The sequence below is a fragment of the Rhinolophus sinicus genome, linkage group LG03, assembly GCF_036562045.2.
Source record: "Rhinolophus sinicus isolate RSC01 linkage group LG03, ASM3656204v1, whole genome shotgun sequence".
Taxonomy (NCBI): domain Eukaryota; kingdom Metazoa; phylum Chordata; class Mammalia; order Chiroptera; family Rhinolophidae; genus Rhinolophus; species Rhinolophus sinicus.
The window spans coordinates 171,405,831-171,425,541 of record NC_133753.1 but is presented as its reverse complement, the minus strand read 5'-3'; the positions used below and the strand labels follow the sequence as shown (position 1 = coordinate 171,425,541).

Below are 19,711 nucleotides of genomic sequence, written 5' to 3'. Positions count from 1 at the left end.
GAGTTATGGCCTCTCAGCCAAGCTCTACAAAGAAAAGGGAGCCAACATAGAAGAACTCTATCAGGGCCATGGAAACCCCTTATCTGGGAGGGAAACTTCCCTTGGCCTGCTCCAAAATGCCAGACTCTTTTCTACACACTCACATCAATCTTTTATTTCTAAGCCATTCCTCATTCTCCTGTACAGTTCAAAATAGTGAATACATTTTTAGTAATTCTCTTGCTTATGAGTGTTCACTTGAAAAAATTTCATTCTAGGAATAAGAAATTAGCTTATCCAATAGTGTCTTTCCACTCTAATATCTGAGTACTTCCTTTGCACCTGATTCATTTTATATGATGGGCAGATGCCTCCCCTTTAATATTCCTTTTACTTTTGTTTGTGCTTCGAACAGAGCAATCCTTAAAGGATGAAGGCCCTTGGAGAAGTGTAGGAGGATAAGGAGCCCAGGTCTGTGCCCTGGATTTGTGTACCTAAATGTATATCTGATAAATTAATCCTGAGGAGGGACAGTGAAAGCAGAGTAGAATGAAATGGAAAAAGTTTGAGTAATAAGAATTTAGGAATCTATGTCATATAGTGACATTGGCCATACCTAAGTCTCTTGTCTCTTTTTACACTTTCATCTTGTAAAGGGACTTGCTCAGTCATAGGTCGTCAAAGTTTGGATTCTATTAATATATCCATTAGTAAAAACAATTTGAATACACACTCACAATGTACATGTTTACATATTTGTAAATTATACATATATACAATGTTCTAATATGTTTTGTTCGTTATAAAATATATAAAAATATAACTTTTAAAGTCCTGATAAAGTTGAACCGAGCAATAGTATAAAATATTTTAATTTTAATTTTAATGTTTGATAGAACAAAATATTTCCCGCAGTGTGTTTGAAGACGTTTACTTCTTTTGGAGGGGGATGTCCTCATCTAACATCCACAGTTTATGAAAAGTACAGTTTATGAAACACAATTTGAAGGTTGGCTTGACCTTCATTTATTTCAATATTGGTTTACATTTATTTGAATGCTTACATTTATTTCAATATTTGGTTTTAATTACAATCTCAGTCTCATTTCCATAAAGGGCACAATACACACAAGTTAGAAGTTCAAAAAATGAGTAGTAGTCGTCAATCTGAATTTCAGATAGTCTTTAGGACAATTTCCCATTTTGCAAGTCAAATTCCTATCATCTTTGCTTAGAGCTTATTCTAGGGGTAAGAAAAGAGTCAGCTCAGCTATTTTCCTATTGTTGATTTGAGCTTGCCTTATTAGAATTACCTTTAATATGAGATTTTTTTACCTGACTGTTTTTAAGCCACTTGTTTGTTACATCATGATTAGTTAAACCATCATAATATCAGTATAACATGTTTATCCATTTAATCAGCTATGTAGAACCTGTAAAAAAAAATGCTCTAACATGTTACGTGAAGAGGCAAGTAAAGGTACTACTAAGTACCCCTCAGAACTGTGGTCCTCCCACTCTTCCTGCAGAATTTCTCTCCTACCAAATATGACATATAACTCTGAAGGCTGACTGAAGGCTCCATGTGTTCAGTATTTATATGTTCAGTATTAGTAAACCTTAATTTCTTTCCTATTTTAGATAAACAACACATATAAATAAAAGTTTTAGTGTTTTTGTTTCATTCCCCAGTGGATCATCTTGCATGGTTCGTTTTGAAGACAGTCACCTAGATAATGGTTAGGTCCTAACGGTGATTATGTAGTCTCTAATCTTTCTCAATTTCAACTATCTCTGTTGCCAGTATTTACAGCCTGCTGTTGGTAATACTTTACTGTCCTGTGAATCCTGATGTTATATTTTGCAACATCTCCTCCCAGAGTTGTCTTTTCACTACTGCATATCCCCTATCCTCTGACTGTCACTCTGCCTCTGAAGGCCAGGAAAAAGATCCTGGAAATACATAAAATATTGTCCTACCTGTCCAAGAGTCAGTGATTGTACACTTCAACATTGCAGCAGTTCACCACAATATTTAGCATCCTATTATGTATAAGGAGGAACCTCAATTAAAAAAAAAAAGGAACCACAGCTTCTTTAAGAGTCTTAGAGAGCATGCAAGAGCTTAATACTTGTGGAAACTGTCACTTCATTCAGGTAAATTTAGACCCAATCTGTGTGTGTGTGGTCTCATTTTGTTTTCAATTTCCTAGTTAATTGAATATACACCTAGATACCTGTTTGCTGCCATCTAGTATAATAAACAGTTTTATTATCATGGAATCCTGAACTCATTACATGATTCAATGTTAGTACTCAAAATAATTTTTCTTTTCTGTGAACCTGTTTTCACTGTGAACCCTGAGCATGGCCTTAATATTGTCATAGAGTCCAAGGCTCAGGATGAAGCTTGATTCACTCTATGAACATGTCACTTGGTAATTTAGTAGGGCCTTAGTGGTCAGTAGAGCTGAAGTAAATACATAATCATAATAATCAATAATTATCCAAATTTAGTGGCCATGATTTTCACTTCATGAAGGCGGTATAACACATAGCCTGGCTCCTTACCAGTTGTGTGATCTTGGGCATTCACTTCTCTTTTTTGGACATGATTTTCTTTATCTATAAAATGAAATGGTGAGCCTAAGTGACTAGCAAGATCTCTTTCAGCCCGGAGAGTGTGCGACTGCATGTAAACAATTTTCTTTTTGGAATTGCCAAAGTCATGTTCCCAGAATCCTCTTTTATGTCTGAAATAAATGTTGCAACTCTTCTATAGGTTTAGCTATCTCTTGGTTATGGTTAGAAGTGAGTAGAAATTCTGACTTGGACGAGAGAGAGACAAGTGTGACCATGATTTTGTTCTCTTTTTTCTTGAAAGTTGTCCAGTGGAATGTTGTCCACCAGTGAATAAGTAGATACTTATGCAGCTAACGTCTTCTCTTAATATTATACCCAAAGTATAATACTTGTTATAAATTATCAACTTCCTAAACTGCACTCCTATTTTTTGTCTCTCCATTTCCTATAAGAACTTCTCTATGAAGTGTTCTAGATCTATTGTAACTCATACAGGTCTTCCCTTTCTTTATACTGTTCTATATAGCTACTCCAGTATATCCTAAAATGTTTCATTTTCAGATTATTTCATACGTGTAAATCTTATTTCCCCAACCAGGTTGAAAATTTCAGAGACAGGGACTGTCGTTAGTTTCTCATTTCCATGAGGGGATCTGGCACTATTGTTTAGGGAATGGTTCTGATAATAAGAATGCTTTTCCTATTTTATATAAATGAGGGTAAAAGGTGAAGTACAAGGCCTTCTCAAATCAGGTACAGGACAGTTAATCTCTAAGCTCTAGTGTCTGCAAGCTACCTAACAGCTCATAGAAACCAATAGTTCTCTGAGCCTAATGCCAAGAAAGCAACTTTACCATAAAGAGAAAACACAAATAAAACTGAGATGCAGTGCAATGTATGGAGAAAAAAAAGCTTTGATGTGACAAAAGTCAGGATTTAAGTCTCAGCTTTGCTACTTATTAGTTAGTGTTTTGGCTAAAAATTACCTAGCTTTTCCAGAGTTGGGTTCCCTTATCTGTAAAGTGAAGATACAGAAAGTGTATACTGTCATATGACACTCCTTACAGAAGTATTGTGAAGATGAAATGAGAAAGCACAAGGCAGAACTTAGCACTGAGTAGGAGCTCAGTCAACGGTAGTTAAAAGGAACTTTAATACATTGCTTAAGTAAAGTGCTTTCGCTTATATGCAGTAAACATTCAACTTAAGTGTAATTATGCACTAGAAGCATAATCAGAGCATCTGTAATTGAGATATGAAAGTTAGTGATACATGCCCTTAGAGCAGAGGTTCTTCCTAGTGGTGATTCTGTCCCCAGAATTCATTTGGCAGTGCCTAGGAACATTTTGGTTGTCACAACTGAGAGAGACGGGAATGCTACTGGCATCTAGTGGGTGGAGGCTAGGAATGATGCTAAATGTCCTACAAGAACTGCACTACCACCCCCACCCCCTCCAACAAAGAATTATCTGGTCCAAAATAGCAATAGTACTGAGGTTGAGAAACCCTGCCGTAGAACCTAGGGAGTCTATTACTTCTGACCTAAATTTGTTTTACATTTGTTTATCAACTGGGTGCGTTGATAAGAAGGTGGCTTCCATTCTGGTGGATTATGATTTGACTGCCTAGTCCTAAATATTTTTCTCATAGAACTTTTCCAGTGCCACATATTCTCATTGTGAGGCATACTTGTAGCTTAAGGCATTGCAATGTATAAGGCCCTGTTATATTTCAAAAGTTTCCTTGGAGCTCAATGGATGGAGTCACGTTCTACTAATCCACAGAATTGGTGAGTTTCTTCTGTGTAATACTAGTGGTGGTTCTTTCTTGAAAACCAACCATGTGTCAGGTACTTTAAATATCTGATTTAATTTTAAGCAGTTGTATAGGTATTTTGCTCTCATTTTGCGCATGGGGAAACGGGGGCTTAGAAATTTTATATAACATTTCTGGCGGATCACACGTCTGGGATTCTATCCTAAATCCACCCAGCTTCCAAGCCTGTGCTCTTTCTACTATTCCATATTGCCGCTACCTACCAAGGGTCTAAAATTGGAAGGGGTATATTTCACAGGAAATAAGGGAGGAGAGAAAATTTTAGACTATTAGGGCCTCTGCTCAGAAGATTAGATTGGCTCTCCTGCTGAGGCACTTGAGTGACCATGATCTAGATGAAGAAACTGAGCTGGACCAGTGGGATGGATTCATTGAACTGGGGGTTAGCTCTACACAGCTTGCCAGTTTAGCAACTTTCTTAGATCCTCCATGTTTTAGCCTGATGCAATACATTTTCTTTTCTTTCCTATTTTTTGATTAGCTTCAGGTGTACAAAACAATGTAATAGTTAGACATTTATCATTTATATCTCTCACACAGTGATAACTCCCCTCCCCCAATCTACTACCCCTCTGACATCAGATACAGCCATTACATTTCCACTGTCTCTATTCCTAATGCTGTACTCCACTTCTTGTAAATATATATATAATTATATTTGACATTCATTGTTGTTCAGCCTCAGCTTCAGATGTACTGTGCAGTGATCAGGCATCTACATCATCCCTGAGTGGTCTCCCTAATGGGACAAGTGTCCATCAGATACCCTACAAAATCTTTACAACATTATTAATTACATTCCCCAAATTGACTTTCATATCCCTGTGGCAATCTTGTGGTTACCAACTGTGCTTTCTAATCCCCTCACCTTCTCCCTTATCCCCACCCCTACCCCTCTAGCAACCCTCAGTTTTCCTCTATGTCTCTGAGACTGTTTCTGATTAGTTCGTTTCATTTATTCTTTTCTTTAGATTCCACATATAACTGAGATCATATGGTATTTGTCTTTCTCTGTCTGACTTATTTCACTTAGCATAATGTTCTCTAGGTCCATCTATATTGTTGCAAACGGTAAGATTTCTTTCTTCTTTATGGCTGCGTAATACTCCATTGTATAAATGTACCACAGTTTCTTAATCCAGTCATCTACTGATGGGTATTTCAGCTGTTTCCATGTCTTGGCTATTGTGTATAGTGCTGCAATAAACATCAGGGTGCATAAATTTTTTTGAATTAGAGTTTTGGATTTCTCCGGATAGATACCTAGGAGTGGAATTCCTGGATCATAAGGTAGTTCCATTTTCAGTTTTTTGAGATACCTCCATACTGTTTTCCATAGTGGCTGCACCAATCTGCAATCCCACCAACAGTGCACAAGGGTTTCCTTTTCTCCACATCCTCACCAGCACTTGTTGTTTGTTGATTTATTGACGATAACCATTTTGACTGGGGTGAGGTGGTATCTCATTATGTTTTATTTGCATTTCTCTAATGATCAGTGAGGTTGAGCATTTTTTCATATGTCTATTTGCCATCTGTATGTCCTCTTTAGAAAAATGTCGCTTCGTGTCCTCTGCCCATTTTTTAATCGGGTTGTTTGTTTTTTTGGAGTTGAGTTAAGTGAGTTTTTTATAAATTTGGGATATTAACCCCTTATCAGATATGTCATTGGCAAATACCTTCTCCCATTCAGTAGAACCGCTTCTGTTTTATTGATGGTTTCCATTGCTGTGAAAAGACTTTTTAGTTTGATGTAATCCCACATGTTTATTTTTTCTCTTACTTCCCTAGCCCGAGGGGATATATCAGTAAAAATCTTACTTCTGGTAATGTCTGTAAACTTTCTTCCTATATTTTCTTCTTGGTTTCAGATCTTACATTGAAGTCTTTCATCCATTTTGAATTTATTCTTGTATATGGTGTAAGGAGGTGGTCCAGCTTCATTTTTTTGCATGTGTCTGTCCAGGTTTCCCAGCACCATTTTTTTAATAGACTGTCTTTACCCCACCATAAATTCTTGCTTCCATTGTTGTAGATTAAATGACCATATAGGAATGAGTTTATTTCTGGGCTCTCTAGTCTGTTCCATTGATCTATGTGTCTGTTTTTATGCCAGTACCATGCTGTTTTGATTACTGTTGCCTTGTAGTATAATTTGATGTCAGGTATCGTTCTTACTTCTCAAGATTGCTGAGGCTATCCGGGGTCTTTTAAGGTTCCATATAAATTTTAGGATTATGTTCTATTTCTGTGAAAACTGTCCTTGGTAGTTTGATAGGAATTGCGTTGAATCTGTATATTGCCTTAGGCAGTATGGACATTTTAACAATATTAATTCTTCCTATCCATGAGCATGGTATGTGTTTCCATCTATTTGTATCTTCTTTAATTTCTCTCTTCAATGTCTTATAATTTTCTGAGTATAGATCTTTTAGTTCGTTGGTTAAATTTATTCCTTGGTGTTTTATAGTCTTTGAAACAATTGTAAATGGGATTGTGTTCTTAATTTCTCCTTCTGATGTTTTATTATTGGTATATACAAATGCAACTGATTTCTGAGTATTAATTTTGCATCCTGCTGCTTTACTAAATTCATTTATCAGTTCTAATAGTTTTTTGGTGGAGTTTTTAGGGTTCTCTATATATAGTATCATGTCATCTGCATATAATGACAGTTTTACTTCCTCCTTACCAATTTGGATGCCTTTTATTTCTTTTTCTTGTCTTATTGCTGTGGCTAGAACTTCCAGCACTATGTTGAATAGAAGTGGAGAAAGAGGGCAACCTTGCCTTGTTCCTGATCTTAAGGGGAATGGTTTTAGCTTTTCCCCATTAAGTATGATATTAGCTGTGGGTAAAATTAATGTTAATAATATATTTTTTTGTCCAATATATCCAAAATATTGACATTTCAGCATGTAGTCAACCTAATAAACCCAGTGTGTATTTTACATTTATAGCACATCTTAATTGGGACACTAAGTGTTCAGTAGTTAATGTGAAATGTAGTCCTACTAAAACAATAAGGTTATACTTAAGGAAAAAGTCTTTTGCACCATTTTCATTTTTAAATTTGAATTTAAACTAGCTGAAATTGAATGAAATTAGAAATTCAATTCCTTGGTCACACCAGCTTCATTTCAAGTGCTCAGTAGACACATGAAGCCAGTGGCTAACTTACTGGATGGCACAGACTACTGGAAGCAGCATCTGGGAACTTGTCAAAAGTACAAAATCTCAAGCCCCACCTACTGAATTTACATTTTAACAAGATCCCCAGGTGATGCTAAACATTTCTGAAAAACACAAATCTCTCCAACAAAGAGCTCCAGAAAGAACGATTAAATGAAGAACTATGAGGGCTTAAGAAAGCTGCAGCAGGAGTACGATGCCAAGGATTGGTATGTGTTCTGTTGAGAAGTTGTTAGTTTCCCACAAAGGCAACCATGGCTATTCTACTGTGTGGACTGACACAGGGGGCCTGGAGTTGGCCCTGCTCCCAGGATCTACAGCAAAAAACCTAACACTAACTTCCATGACTCGCACAATTAGGCAGCTGCACTCTCACCATCATATAAACTTGAAACTGCCACTTTAGAATCCCTGAAACGCAGCTGTGAGCATATACTTCTGCTCCACACAAGGGAAATTTAAGGCTGGACTTTCCTGGAAGATCCCAGGGAGATCACGCACCAGAGGTCCTCGTGCTGCCCACCACGCTGCCTGCCCTGAGAGCCCACGCAGACGCACTCGATAGCCTCATGATAGGGGTGTGGGTCCAGTTCCCCCCCAGAGATTCAGTACGTGCTACTTCACCTTGCTACTCCTTATTTGGTTTATTTTTCACAGGACCCAGCCTTTGAGGGGCCTTTCAATGGACCATTTGCTTAAGACATTCATTGTACTAATCTAACATAAAAGCCCATCCTTCTAATTCAGTGATCCTCAACCTTGGTTGCACGTCACTCACCTGGGCACTTAAAAACGTACCAATTCCCGGGCATCACCCAAATCTTCTTTTTTTTTTTTTTTAACTCAGTATGTTGAAAAGTGTTAATTTTTCTTTTCCGCTATAATGGATATATAACATTTTGTAAGACATCATCCAATCCAATTAAATTATATCTCTGGAAAGTAGTTTGTTAAAGGTCCCTAGGTGATTCTAATGTGCAACCAGAGTTGAGAACCACTGGTTCAGTTAGAAAGAGCCCCTAGCTGGCAGTAAGGTGTCGTACATCAGTGCTTCTCAATCTTTAATGTACATACAGATAACCTGAGATCTTGTTAGAATTCAGATTCTGACTCAGCACATTATGAGGGTGAATAAACCTAACTTTGTGTATGGATGTGTCCCTGGTGGCATTTGGGCAATGATCAGCAGCAGCATCTTTGCATCTCAGCAAACAAAGTTGAGTTAATCACCGCCTCCTTACTCTTCAAAACCTCCCTCTGTGCCTCCACCCTCAGCTCTTAGTAATCACTACTTTCCCTGATTTCCTAAAGCAATTATATTTATGTTAGCTGCTTTTTATTGTTAGCTACTTCTCATATGCACATGTGTTATTTCCTGTACTAGAATATATATAGGTCTTCAGAGGTGGAATCCATGTTATTTTTATAATTCCCACTGCACCCAAAAATGTGCCTTACACATAATAGGTGCTGCGTAAATGCTTCTTGTTAATTGAAACATGGAATGTCTGATGTGAAAGTCTCTAAAAAAAAATCCAAAGGACTTAAAAAATAAATGCCAGGTGTTTTTCTTTGTTGAGTGGAAAAAAAAAAAAATGCTTAGACAGGCAAGGAGGTGGAGGAGATGGGGATTTAGATTTTTCTGTTAGCTTTTTTCACTCTGGGTGGAAGAGTTGGATGGGCTATTAGTGAGAGATCCAGAACTTTAAAATTCCAGTTCAGCACTCTTCCCACTTAACATGCTATTTCTGAAAAGGTCATTGCCAAGAAACCTATTAAACTTCCGCTGTGATTCCAGAGTGCCCAAGTCACTAGGGAAAAACATCAAATAACGTTCTAAATGTTCCAGAGAACATTTTAGGGCCAGCCCTACAATGTCTTCATGAGTCACTGGTAGTTCTTTTCCCCAAATGCGTTTCTTCATAGGCTTGCAGCATTCTCTTTTCATTGTTTCTCACGAACCACAGAGAAGGCCTTTGCTGGGAATTTTTTAAGTTTCGAGACGAATATGTAATAATACGGCAACATCCTCCAGTTATCTAGATCTCAGATTATGATAGCTATGGCCATCTAGAAACAGCCATAGAAAATCGCCTGTGAACAGTGAGGGAAATAACTCTCACAATATCATCACATACACTACAGATGTTTTGACTAGCACCACTGGACTTTCTTTTTTTAGTATTATAATTGAAAATTTTATTTCACCCTTTCACAAAATAGGTTATATGTGGCATATCAGTGGACTTATAATTGCATGAAAAATGAGAATGGATTTCAGGTTGAGCAGTGTTCGTTATTTTTACTTCCTAAGTGACAATAGTTTAAAAAATGACTAATTGACAATCACAGCTAACTGTGAGGATGGAAATAATAACAGCAAACACTTACATAATGCTTTCTCTGTACTAGGCACTGTTCTAACAGCTTTACATATATTATTAGCTCATTTAATCTTCACAATAACCTTTTGAGATACTATTATTATCCCCATTTTACAGTTGAGGAAACTGAAGAGGTTAAGTATGTTACCCAAATGATGGAGGTGGGATTGGAACCCAGGAGTCTGGCTCCAGAATCTCAGTCACCAGCCAGTATTATCAAAAGTTATTCCCAGTAACTTCTGTCAATTGTCAAAGCAACTCTCAAGATGAAGAATTGTTATTATTATAAATTGTGTCATTCCAGGGAATTAATTGTTTAATTATTTAATACTTGTGAATTAAACAAAGCTGAAGTGAGAGCATTAATATCACCAGCGAAACAGTGAAGCTACTTAGTGTAGGGGCAAGAAGAGGCCAGCCTGTAGTTATACCATTAATTCAATATGATGATCCCTGATCCCATGCAAAGCCATTGAAAAGGTCATAATGACATTTGACAGACTCTGTTAATCATTCAAAAAAATCCTAATATATTTTGGGAAAAATAATTTCAAGAGTAAGTTTCAGTTGCTTGGAAAACATAGTTCTGTTGATCATCTCATAATCTGTGCCAAATAAATGAAATGTTCTTGCCTTGCTTTGAGGGAATTGCAGACCAACATTCATATTAATTTTCAACTTTCATAGAGGCAGAATAGCTTAGTGTGCTATGTTTTTCAAACTGAAAGTGGTGACCCATTAGTAAATCAGTTTACCAGGTTGTAAGTAGCATCATTTATAAACTGAAATAGAGTAGATCAGAGTTCATAGCAGGCATTGAGTTTATATGTTTTGAGATATTTTATTTATATATAGGCATATTATATATATATACATGCATATATCGCATAAATAATAAATATGTGTATACTGGGTCATGATATAAAAAAATATTTCTTCTTGAGAGTCACTTTCAAAAACTTTGAAAGCTACGAGTATAGTGATCTAGATGACAGACTCCGAAGCAGGACTCCCTGGTTGGAATCAGGGGCTTGCCACTTACTAACCAGGTGACCTTGAGCTAGTTATTTTACTTCTCTGTGCCTCAGTTTCTTCATCTCTAGAATGGTGAGAATAACAGTATGCACCTCATTCCATAGTTGTGAGAATTAAAGGAGTTAATCCATGTAATGTGCAGTACAGTGACGGGCACGTGGGAACTCCAAAAAGTCCTGGTTGCTATTACGATATTGTTATTCCCCTTCTTTCATGTTTTTGCCTGAGCAGGGGACTTGGCAAAGCAACTGTGGTGAATGCAATGAGTTCTTTCTTTCCATCATGGAAGAATTACATCTTCTTCTCTCATCAAGCCTTTCAAGATCATGAATATTCTGTTCTATACTATTGCTTTACCCAAAGATAGAGGCTTTATCCAAAGATGTTCTTAAATCACTGATACATTTAGGCTCATCAGTCACCCAAAGAGTTTACCCAAAGCCCATGCAGGCGAAGTCCAGGAAGTGGACTGACTCTGCTAGGATCACCATCTCTTGTTTATTATTTGTGGAAGGAACATTACAGTTTCACCATACTTGGCCTGCACCAGTGTGCTTGTGCAATCTTCAGAACATATGAAAGCTATTTCAACTGACAGCAAGTATTTCCTCATTTTGGCTTATGTTCAGTGGCAACCATTCTTTATCCACAGCAGGGTGACTGAGCCTGCTGTGACCATTCTCTTCTAAAACTGACCCTTGAGTGACTGCATACGCAGGTTTCTTAGCAGAACCCAGGTTCACCAAAAAGGAGCCAAAAGTCGTTTGGTCCGATGTGCATCCTGCTTTTCTGTCATTACAATATTTCCTCTTTCATTTTTCGTGCACATATCACCACATAGTGGTCCTATAATTTATTTCCTCCTGTAGGATTAAAATCATGTTTGAAGTTCATTTATCTATCTATTAAAATTGTTTTACTTCGTGTTTTTACAAGTTTTAATGCTTAATCATATTAAGAACTATTGTTTTGTTTTCTTACTTTCCTTATTGTTTGTCTACTGCTGCCCAACTCAAGAGGAAATTCTCAGCTAGTTATGTTTAGCTACACTTTGGTCAGAGGGCAAGGTTTTCCATTCAAGCCCCTCCCCACACACAAGGTATTAAGTCCCCAGCCTCTGTTCAGGGGTGATAATAAGTGTCCAGGACTATTGACAGCAGATGATCCGCAAGACGTGGTTCAGGGGAGGTCCCACGTGCAAGGGCAGATGTCTGCCAAGTGCCTTCCACTCCACAACCCAGAGCTCTGAAAAAAGGTTGTCCTTTCGCTTCAAAGACTTCTTTTCTTCCAACCGTCCCCTCTCACTTCAGTTCCCTCTTTTCTTCCTTCTCCACTAACCAAAAGGCTTTTGGAAGATCAAAGCTAAATAGGATCAAAGCCCGGACGAGAACACAAATCTCTCAATTTGTAATCCGGTGTATTTCCTCTTCTTTTTTATTTTATTTTATTTTATTGGGGAGCAGTGTGTTTCTCCAGGGCCCATCAGCTCCAAGTCGTTGTCCTTCAGTCTAGTTGTAGAGGGCTCAGCTCAGCTCTAAGTCCAGTTGCCATTTTCAGTCTTTAGTTGCAGGGGGCACAGCCCACCATCCCATGTGGGAATTGAACCCACAACCTTGTTGTTGAGAGCTCATACTGTAACCAACTGAGCCATCCAGCTGCCCCTGTATTTTCTCTTCTTATCTTCTGTATGAAAGAACAGTTAGAATGTGAAATACTCTCTCTCTTCAAACTTGCAAGCATTAAAATGGTTGTGGTTTAAATATGTTTTATTAATCACTGATTTTCTGGAAGGGCCAAAAAATAGTGTTTTCAGTGCTTTAGCTAATAGAGAAAGGAACTTTTCTAGGTACTCTAATCTATAATAGATGCTGCCTAATGAAGCACATACCTTTTTCACTGTATTCATTTGTAACAGATCATGCAGTCTCCTGCCCTTCAGAGAGGGGTTCTTAAATGCTGACCTCGTTCAGAGAGTTGACTGTCTGCCCCTGGTACCAAGGCAGACCCCATCGATGCCCCGAAACTCTTGTAAATCTCTTAGTTCATACAGGAAAAGGAATATTTCTTACAACAGTATGACCATGGAATTTTATTAAGAAGAAAATTCTGCCACCCCTAACATATGCTCCCAGGGCAAAGGGCCTAGCTTCAATTCAGGATTTCCCAAAGATTTATTTGTTTGTGGCCAGACTGTTGAGGGCAGTCAGTTATAAAACAGGGACATATTTCCCCAGCCTGAGCTTCTTTGCTGTATTAATATGGGTATTAGTGAAGGAAGATGGATCCCATTGCCCAGCCTTATTTTTCTGCATGGGACCCCGCCTCCCTCAACCCCACTGTATGGGAAACTCCACGAGGACCACACATATCAGTTTTGTTTCCTGCTTTGTTCTTGGAACAGGGCCTGGCACACAATAAATGTTTTAATAAGTGTTTTTTGAGTGGATAACTGAATGATGGACTTGTTTAGAAGGTTTATGATATGCCAGCCCTTGTAAGTTTGTTGACAAAGGAAAAAAGAGGCATGTTTCAATTCAGAACATCAGATGTGTACCCAGAACTTGGAATCAGGAATTTTTATAGGTTTGTATGCTATTTATTTTTAAATTAAGTTTTAAAGTATTTATAAAGATAATTTAAGATTGAGAGCCTCCCTATTGAATTAGAGTTTTGGGTCAGAGAACAAATATATTAAGTTTACAACTGAATTGAAGACTAATCAGATAAAAGGAGCAAAAAAAAGAAAAGAAAAGAAAAACTTGACCATCTCCAAAATGGCCATGGAAGTCAGAAGAACAATGAAATTGATACACACAAATCGGTTTTGCCTCATTCTTGTGTGGTGCACATCCACAGCTGAGATTTCATAAATGCAGAGGAGTTTTGGCTAAAATCCTAACATATAGGAGGCGTTCTCCACTCCCCAATTAGAATTGACAGAGATGTATGCATAAGTTGTTTCCAGTTGACATCTATTTAATACGTTTACTGGCTGAATCTTTTAAAAGAATGCAAACGTAAGTGACTTTTTATCAAAAATCTGTAAAAGAGAAAAGGCCCTGCGGTGGATGCTGTGGTGCCCACGGCACATCCCTTTGGCCCACGTGATGTCAGCACATCCATCCATGATGGACAGGTGGCAGCCACCATTGCTGGGCACACTTCAGGTGCCCACCTAGGTTTCTCAGAAGTCAGGTGGGGACCCTCAGCCCATGTTCAGGTACAGCCTAGATGTTCATGGGCAATAATACCTTCAGGGCAACCCTCAACCCGGGGGCGATGGGCGTTGGTCAATAAACACCCAGCCTCTCTTCGTTGTCTAGGACACCACAGGTCCTCAGAGGAGCTTCTGTGGGGATGGGCCCCAGCTGGCCACGGTGGTAACCAGCTGAATAGCACACACTTTAGTAGCTCTTCTTCCCCTTCCCTCAGTCCCTTTCCCTCATGTCTAGTTCCTAGGGTCACCCTCCAAATAAACTACCTGTACCCACATCCTCATCTCTAGCCCTGGTTTCTCACAGGCCCTACGAAATAATGTTTGAAATAAAAACAAAATGGTTTCTCCCTGGAATCAAGGGCTGGCAGAGAAATAGCTGACACATAACAAGCTCTGAAACTGATTTAGGTAAACCGTGTTTCTGGAAGAACTGATTCTTCTCTACCACTTTAAATATAAATTTCATTAATGCCAATATTAATTTCATGCCTTGCCTTTTCTTTTTATTCTGCAGACTCTTCTGGGAAGCCTAAATTCACCAAGTGCCGTTCACCTGAACTAGAGACTTTTTCATGCCACTGGACAGATGGGGTTCATCACAGTTTAAAGAGCCCAGGATTCATACAGCTGTTCTATAATAGAAGGTGCAGGATTTATGCCTTTTTGACTTTTATCTCGATAGATTTATCTCCATAGATTATCTCTTACCACATACAGTGGTAGGAATGGAAATGATTTAGTTTAATGACCTAAATGTATTCATTTGTTCATTTATGCAAAAAAAAAATCTGAGTGAAGCCTTTACTATGTGTTGGGTACTATTTCAGGCATTGGAGATACAGCCGTGAGTACAAAAAGATAAAGTCCCTGGTCTCATGGAGATTCATTTTCAGTGGGGAATGGTAGACAATATAAAATTTAAAAGTAAAATGTTAGCTGATAATATGGTTTATTAAAAAAAGTAAAGCCAGAAAGTGGATAGAGTGTCAGCACTGTATGTGAGTATATGTGTGTGCATGAGAATGTCTGAGGGTGAGCATGTGAAAGTGTGGGTGAGTGTACATGAATGTGGGTACTATACAGGGAGCTTGGGGGATATTGTAAATGAGGAGGTTATAGGAGTGTCTCTAATGTGGTACATTATGGCAGAGACATAATGAACTAAGAGAGGCCATAGGGGAAAGGCTTTCCAGGCAGAGGAAATTGCAAGTGCAAAGGCCCTGAGACCGACTTGGCAGGTTTGCAGAAAGCAGACGGCCAGCATGGATGGTGCAAGGCAGAAGCTGGGGAGGGTGAGATAAAAAGGGGTCAGAGAGTAAGCCAGGCCAGACTCTGGTAAGCCTTCTAGGATATGGCACAGCTTTCTATTTTACTCTCTCGGTGGTGGGAAGTCATAAGGGTTTTTTTAAAGATGTGTGTTTTAAAAGATTCAGTTTGAATTCTGTGTAGAAAAGAGACTATGCTCCTGTTAAATTAGTTACATTCAATAAGAGACTGTAATATTTTTCTACTCCATTTTTACCAGCAGTCCTTTAAAATAACAGGGTAAGAGTAAAACAAAGATCTCTCGATAGAATCACCACCCGTTTATCTCTTACCCCTCACCTGGCATTGTTTCATTTCTGTGGACTTTTATGTTGTACCTTTGTGCTCTTTTAAATTTTAGGCTCAAAGGCACTCTATCATCTCCTCTTTTCCACCCAACCTCCAAAGAAGGCCTAATCGAGATGCAGGGTTAGTGGGGACCCTTTCCCCTAGGCTGGTGGCATTCATGAGTCTACAGAGATGCTGTCCACCTCCCAAACCCGAGGGGACAGGGGAGTAAGGTGCAGCCAGCAGTTAAGGACATGAGCTCAGGGCCGACAAGCCTGCGTGTCAGCCTGGCTCTGGCCCTCGCTCACCGAGTATGCCGGGCCAGTTATAGTCAGCCTGTCCACAACTCAGCGACCTCATTTGCAAAATAGAGCTAATAGACCTCATGGCTTCTAATGAGGATTTTAGTAACTAATACATGAAAAACATTTAGTGCAGTGCTTGGCATATAGTAAGCACTCAATAAATGGTAGCTGCTATTTTTATTATTGGTAGTGTAATGATAAAATAATAGTGGTATAGAATTCCAATTCCTGGGCTACAAACTTGATTTTGATTCTTTACTATTTGTGATTATTGATATCCTATAAGAACATTTTTAATGCAGAGCTGGCTGCTTAGTTTTCAAATAAGATATACTTGAGTTAGCAACCAGGACTGGCATTACCTACCTGCCAGGTGTGAGAGAGGTCTCTTGGATGCACCCCAAAAGGCACACAAAGATGAGATGGTTGGGTACTAAATGCACTTTGTTTTTTCCTATTAATGCTTACACTGCAGAAAGGTAAGAGCCAGTAGACAAAATTAATTTGTATTTTGGACCGGAAGCTAAACTATTTGGTAGCATTTTTGAATATCTATTGAATTGATGGTTAAAGGAAGAGAGAGGGATTTAGTTGGTTCAATTTTCATACTTTTGCTTCAGTAACTTAGCGAGGCCAGCTCAATCAACACAATATGAGTTACTTGTACAGGCACAATTAACTAAACTGAATAGAGAAATAGCAGAGTGGGACCCACTTGATGAAAATAGGTTTTCACCATCCTTGTAAGATTCGCCAAATTTGAGGCTGAGCAGAAGGATAAATCCACAGGTGTGAAGCCTTCACAAATATGTTTGTCCCTGATCCTCATGCATCACGGCCACGTACCTTTACCGACAAGCTTCCTCTGCATAGCCCAGGACTTTCAGCAGCCCTGGTCCAAGATTGGCTCTGTACCAACGGAGATGCCACTGACATTGTGATCAGGTGGAGGGAGAATCTCGGACATATTCAGAAGGGTGTCATTAGTTCAGGCCCTAATGGAGTTTGGGGTCCCAGGGGGGAAAATTGTCACATCCTCAAACCCCCTAAGTACAACCTCGTGATTAGTGCCTACCTACCCAAACTGGCAAAATCAGTGTTTTGTGTTTTCTATAAAAATATGATTATTGTGAATATCTTACCCAAAACGGCATAAGCCCCCTACCTGGTTTATCTGAGAAGGGTAGAACGGGAGGGTTTGGAGTATCAAGACTGGGCTGCAGTGAGTAGTGTACAGACCTGGCAGACGCACATCATCCACTTTCACAAACAGGACACCGGTGCATTTTCTGACCCCTGTCACTGTTTCTTAGAATTCAGTTCCCAGGCACCTCCTGGAACTACAGAATCATGACTCCCCATCCCTAACACAGATACAACGGTGACATGGTTTCATCCAGAACCAGCGCCGTGGAGGCAAGGGGAGCCGAGAAGGGACCGATCACCTGGCTTTCCATTCATGGGCCTAGCCTTGGTAACTAAAGCACAAGGGACCTAAACATGTCAGGCTGTCACCAGGACAACCCAGGTGAGCTGGCAGGAGAGGCAGCTGATTCAGAACAGCCTCTGCCACGCTGTGATGGAGACCATGCCAGATTCCGCCTCTGAGCTTGGAGGGGACTCAGCATGAATGCACAACACAGGAACTGCAAAAGGTGGCTCTGGGAGCCTGTCAGAGATTCTGTGCTCTCAGCTCCTTGCCTGCAAATGCCTCGTTTCCAAGTGAGTGTGTGAAGACTCAGTCCCTAAGGCTGTATCTCCCCACCTCTGCCATCCTCCAGCAACCCCCCCCCCCCCCCCAACAAATTATGCTGGCCTTTTAAAAGAAAGTTTGTTTTCCATGCCAGGTTGTGGGGGGAAATTAGAAGGCAAAAAGTGCATTGCTACTTTCTTTTTTCTAAGGAAAAGGTTACATTTTAAGGCTAAAACACATAACCTGTCTATAATGAAAACAGTTGCCTTTAAAACATAAATGATGTTTTATTTTTTTTTTTCCAATTGGTTACCTATTGATGGAAAATATTTCTTCCACTCCTTCTTCTGATTTGTATTAATCATCTCTTTCTACAGTTCTCACTCCGTCTATTTCCCAAGATAGACTGGAAACCTAGAGCACTTAATTTGGGGGAATAAGAGAAGGAAAGAGTAGCTTCCATAAATTAGCTTTGGTCAGCTGTATATAAACTCAACCCAATGACGGCAGGTAATATGGTATCTGTTTTGTGAGTCAATTTGGTGGGGTTTTTTGTGGGGTTTTTTTTGTTTTGTTTTTTGGTCTAAATTTAATAGTTTAAAAATAAATGTTAAATATTTATTTAAAATAAAATGCAACTTTGGTTAATGAAGGAGGGGGTTGGGAGTTGTGTTTTGAACTAACTTACTCCTCCTGATCCATCATACTTAAGATAACTGCTTTAAATTGTTTGTTCTTTGGAGCTAATGGATTTGGGATAATCTAAACAGGGTTTTTTGTACAGTCTCCATGGGGACAGAGTGCTGACGTGCCCAAGTTGAGAAAGTGTGTTAAACCCACAGAGCTAACCTCCTCCCTATAACAAATCCAGACCTGCTAAGCACTGGCCTACATCTTTAGGACATTTTAATACGAACTTTAGTAGTATTGATTATGCTAAATACATTTGATATTCTCTCTATTATATGAAAGCCTCCTCATTCCTTGGGCAATCTTGTTAAAACATTTTATGTACAATCTCGTTAAACTTTTTAATGTACTGTTATTTAGTTTGAAACTCAAGGTAAAATAAACCACACTATAGTTCAATGACCCACCTATCCCTAATTTTTTAAAAAACCTTTTCCTATTACAAATGCACATACACACACGCACACACACACACAATTTATCCTTGCTTCTACCCTCTACCTTCTTTTTTCCCATCAGGAATGAACCTTCCTCTCATCCAAGGGTATGCAACTCTTAAGAATCTCAACAAGAATTTGAGTAACAGTTCACTGTCTCAGACCCTGGTGTTTCTGCCATTTTAATTCCAAGTTCTTTCCAACAGCTGATGAACAGCTGTCCCAAGAACCTCCTGATATTGCACAAGTTTCTTCCTAGTGCCAAACAGATCAGCCTGAGAAACAGCTGTAAAGAAGGAAACGTGTCTTCTCCCAGCTCTCCATCCCTTCCTTCCAGTGCCTGCCTTCCCCACAGCCGTCAGTATCTTTGTTGCCAGCACCCATCCCCCAGAGAGATGTGAACACCTCCCACCTGGCCTGCCAGCCCTGACACCTGCGCCTGCTGCCTTTTTCCTCTGCCACAGATTACTTGGCGTTATATCTCCTTGACTTGTAAACCCTCTTCTCAGCTGATAGCCGAGTGAATAATAAGCGAATAATGAATTATCCCCCCAAGTAACAATTCTAATTTAAGAAAGTTTTTCCCAATTATTCCATTGCCTCTTGCTCCCCGCACCACATTCATGCCCATACTTCCTTACCTCAATGCCTTTGACCACTCTATTCCCTCCCTTCCTTTCCCTATTGCCACATCCATTAAACTTCTACCCATCCTCAAGATTGCTAGAAACACCACCTCCACCCTGAAGCCTTCCATGAACAGCCCG

General features: G+C 39.2%; 1 protein-coding gene across 3 annotated transcripts in view; it reads left to right on the top strand.

Moving 5' to 3' along the window:
• The window catches only part of GHR (growth hormone receptor), a 233,313-nt gene that overhangs the window by 190,065 nt on the left and 23,537 nt on the right, over window positions 1–19,711 (top strand). For all 3 annotated transcript variants that reach the window (XM_019748545.2, XM_019748546.2, XM_074328964.1), the window contains one exon: window positions 14,741–14,870. In XM_019748545.2, coding sequence (XP_019604104.2) covers window positions 14,741–14,870 — 130 coding nt within the window. The remainder of the gene's footprint in view (window positions 1–14,740; window positions 14,871–19,711) is intronic.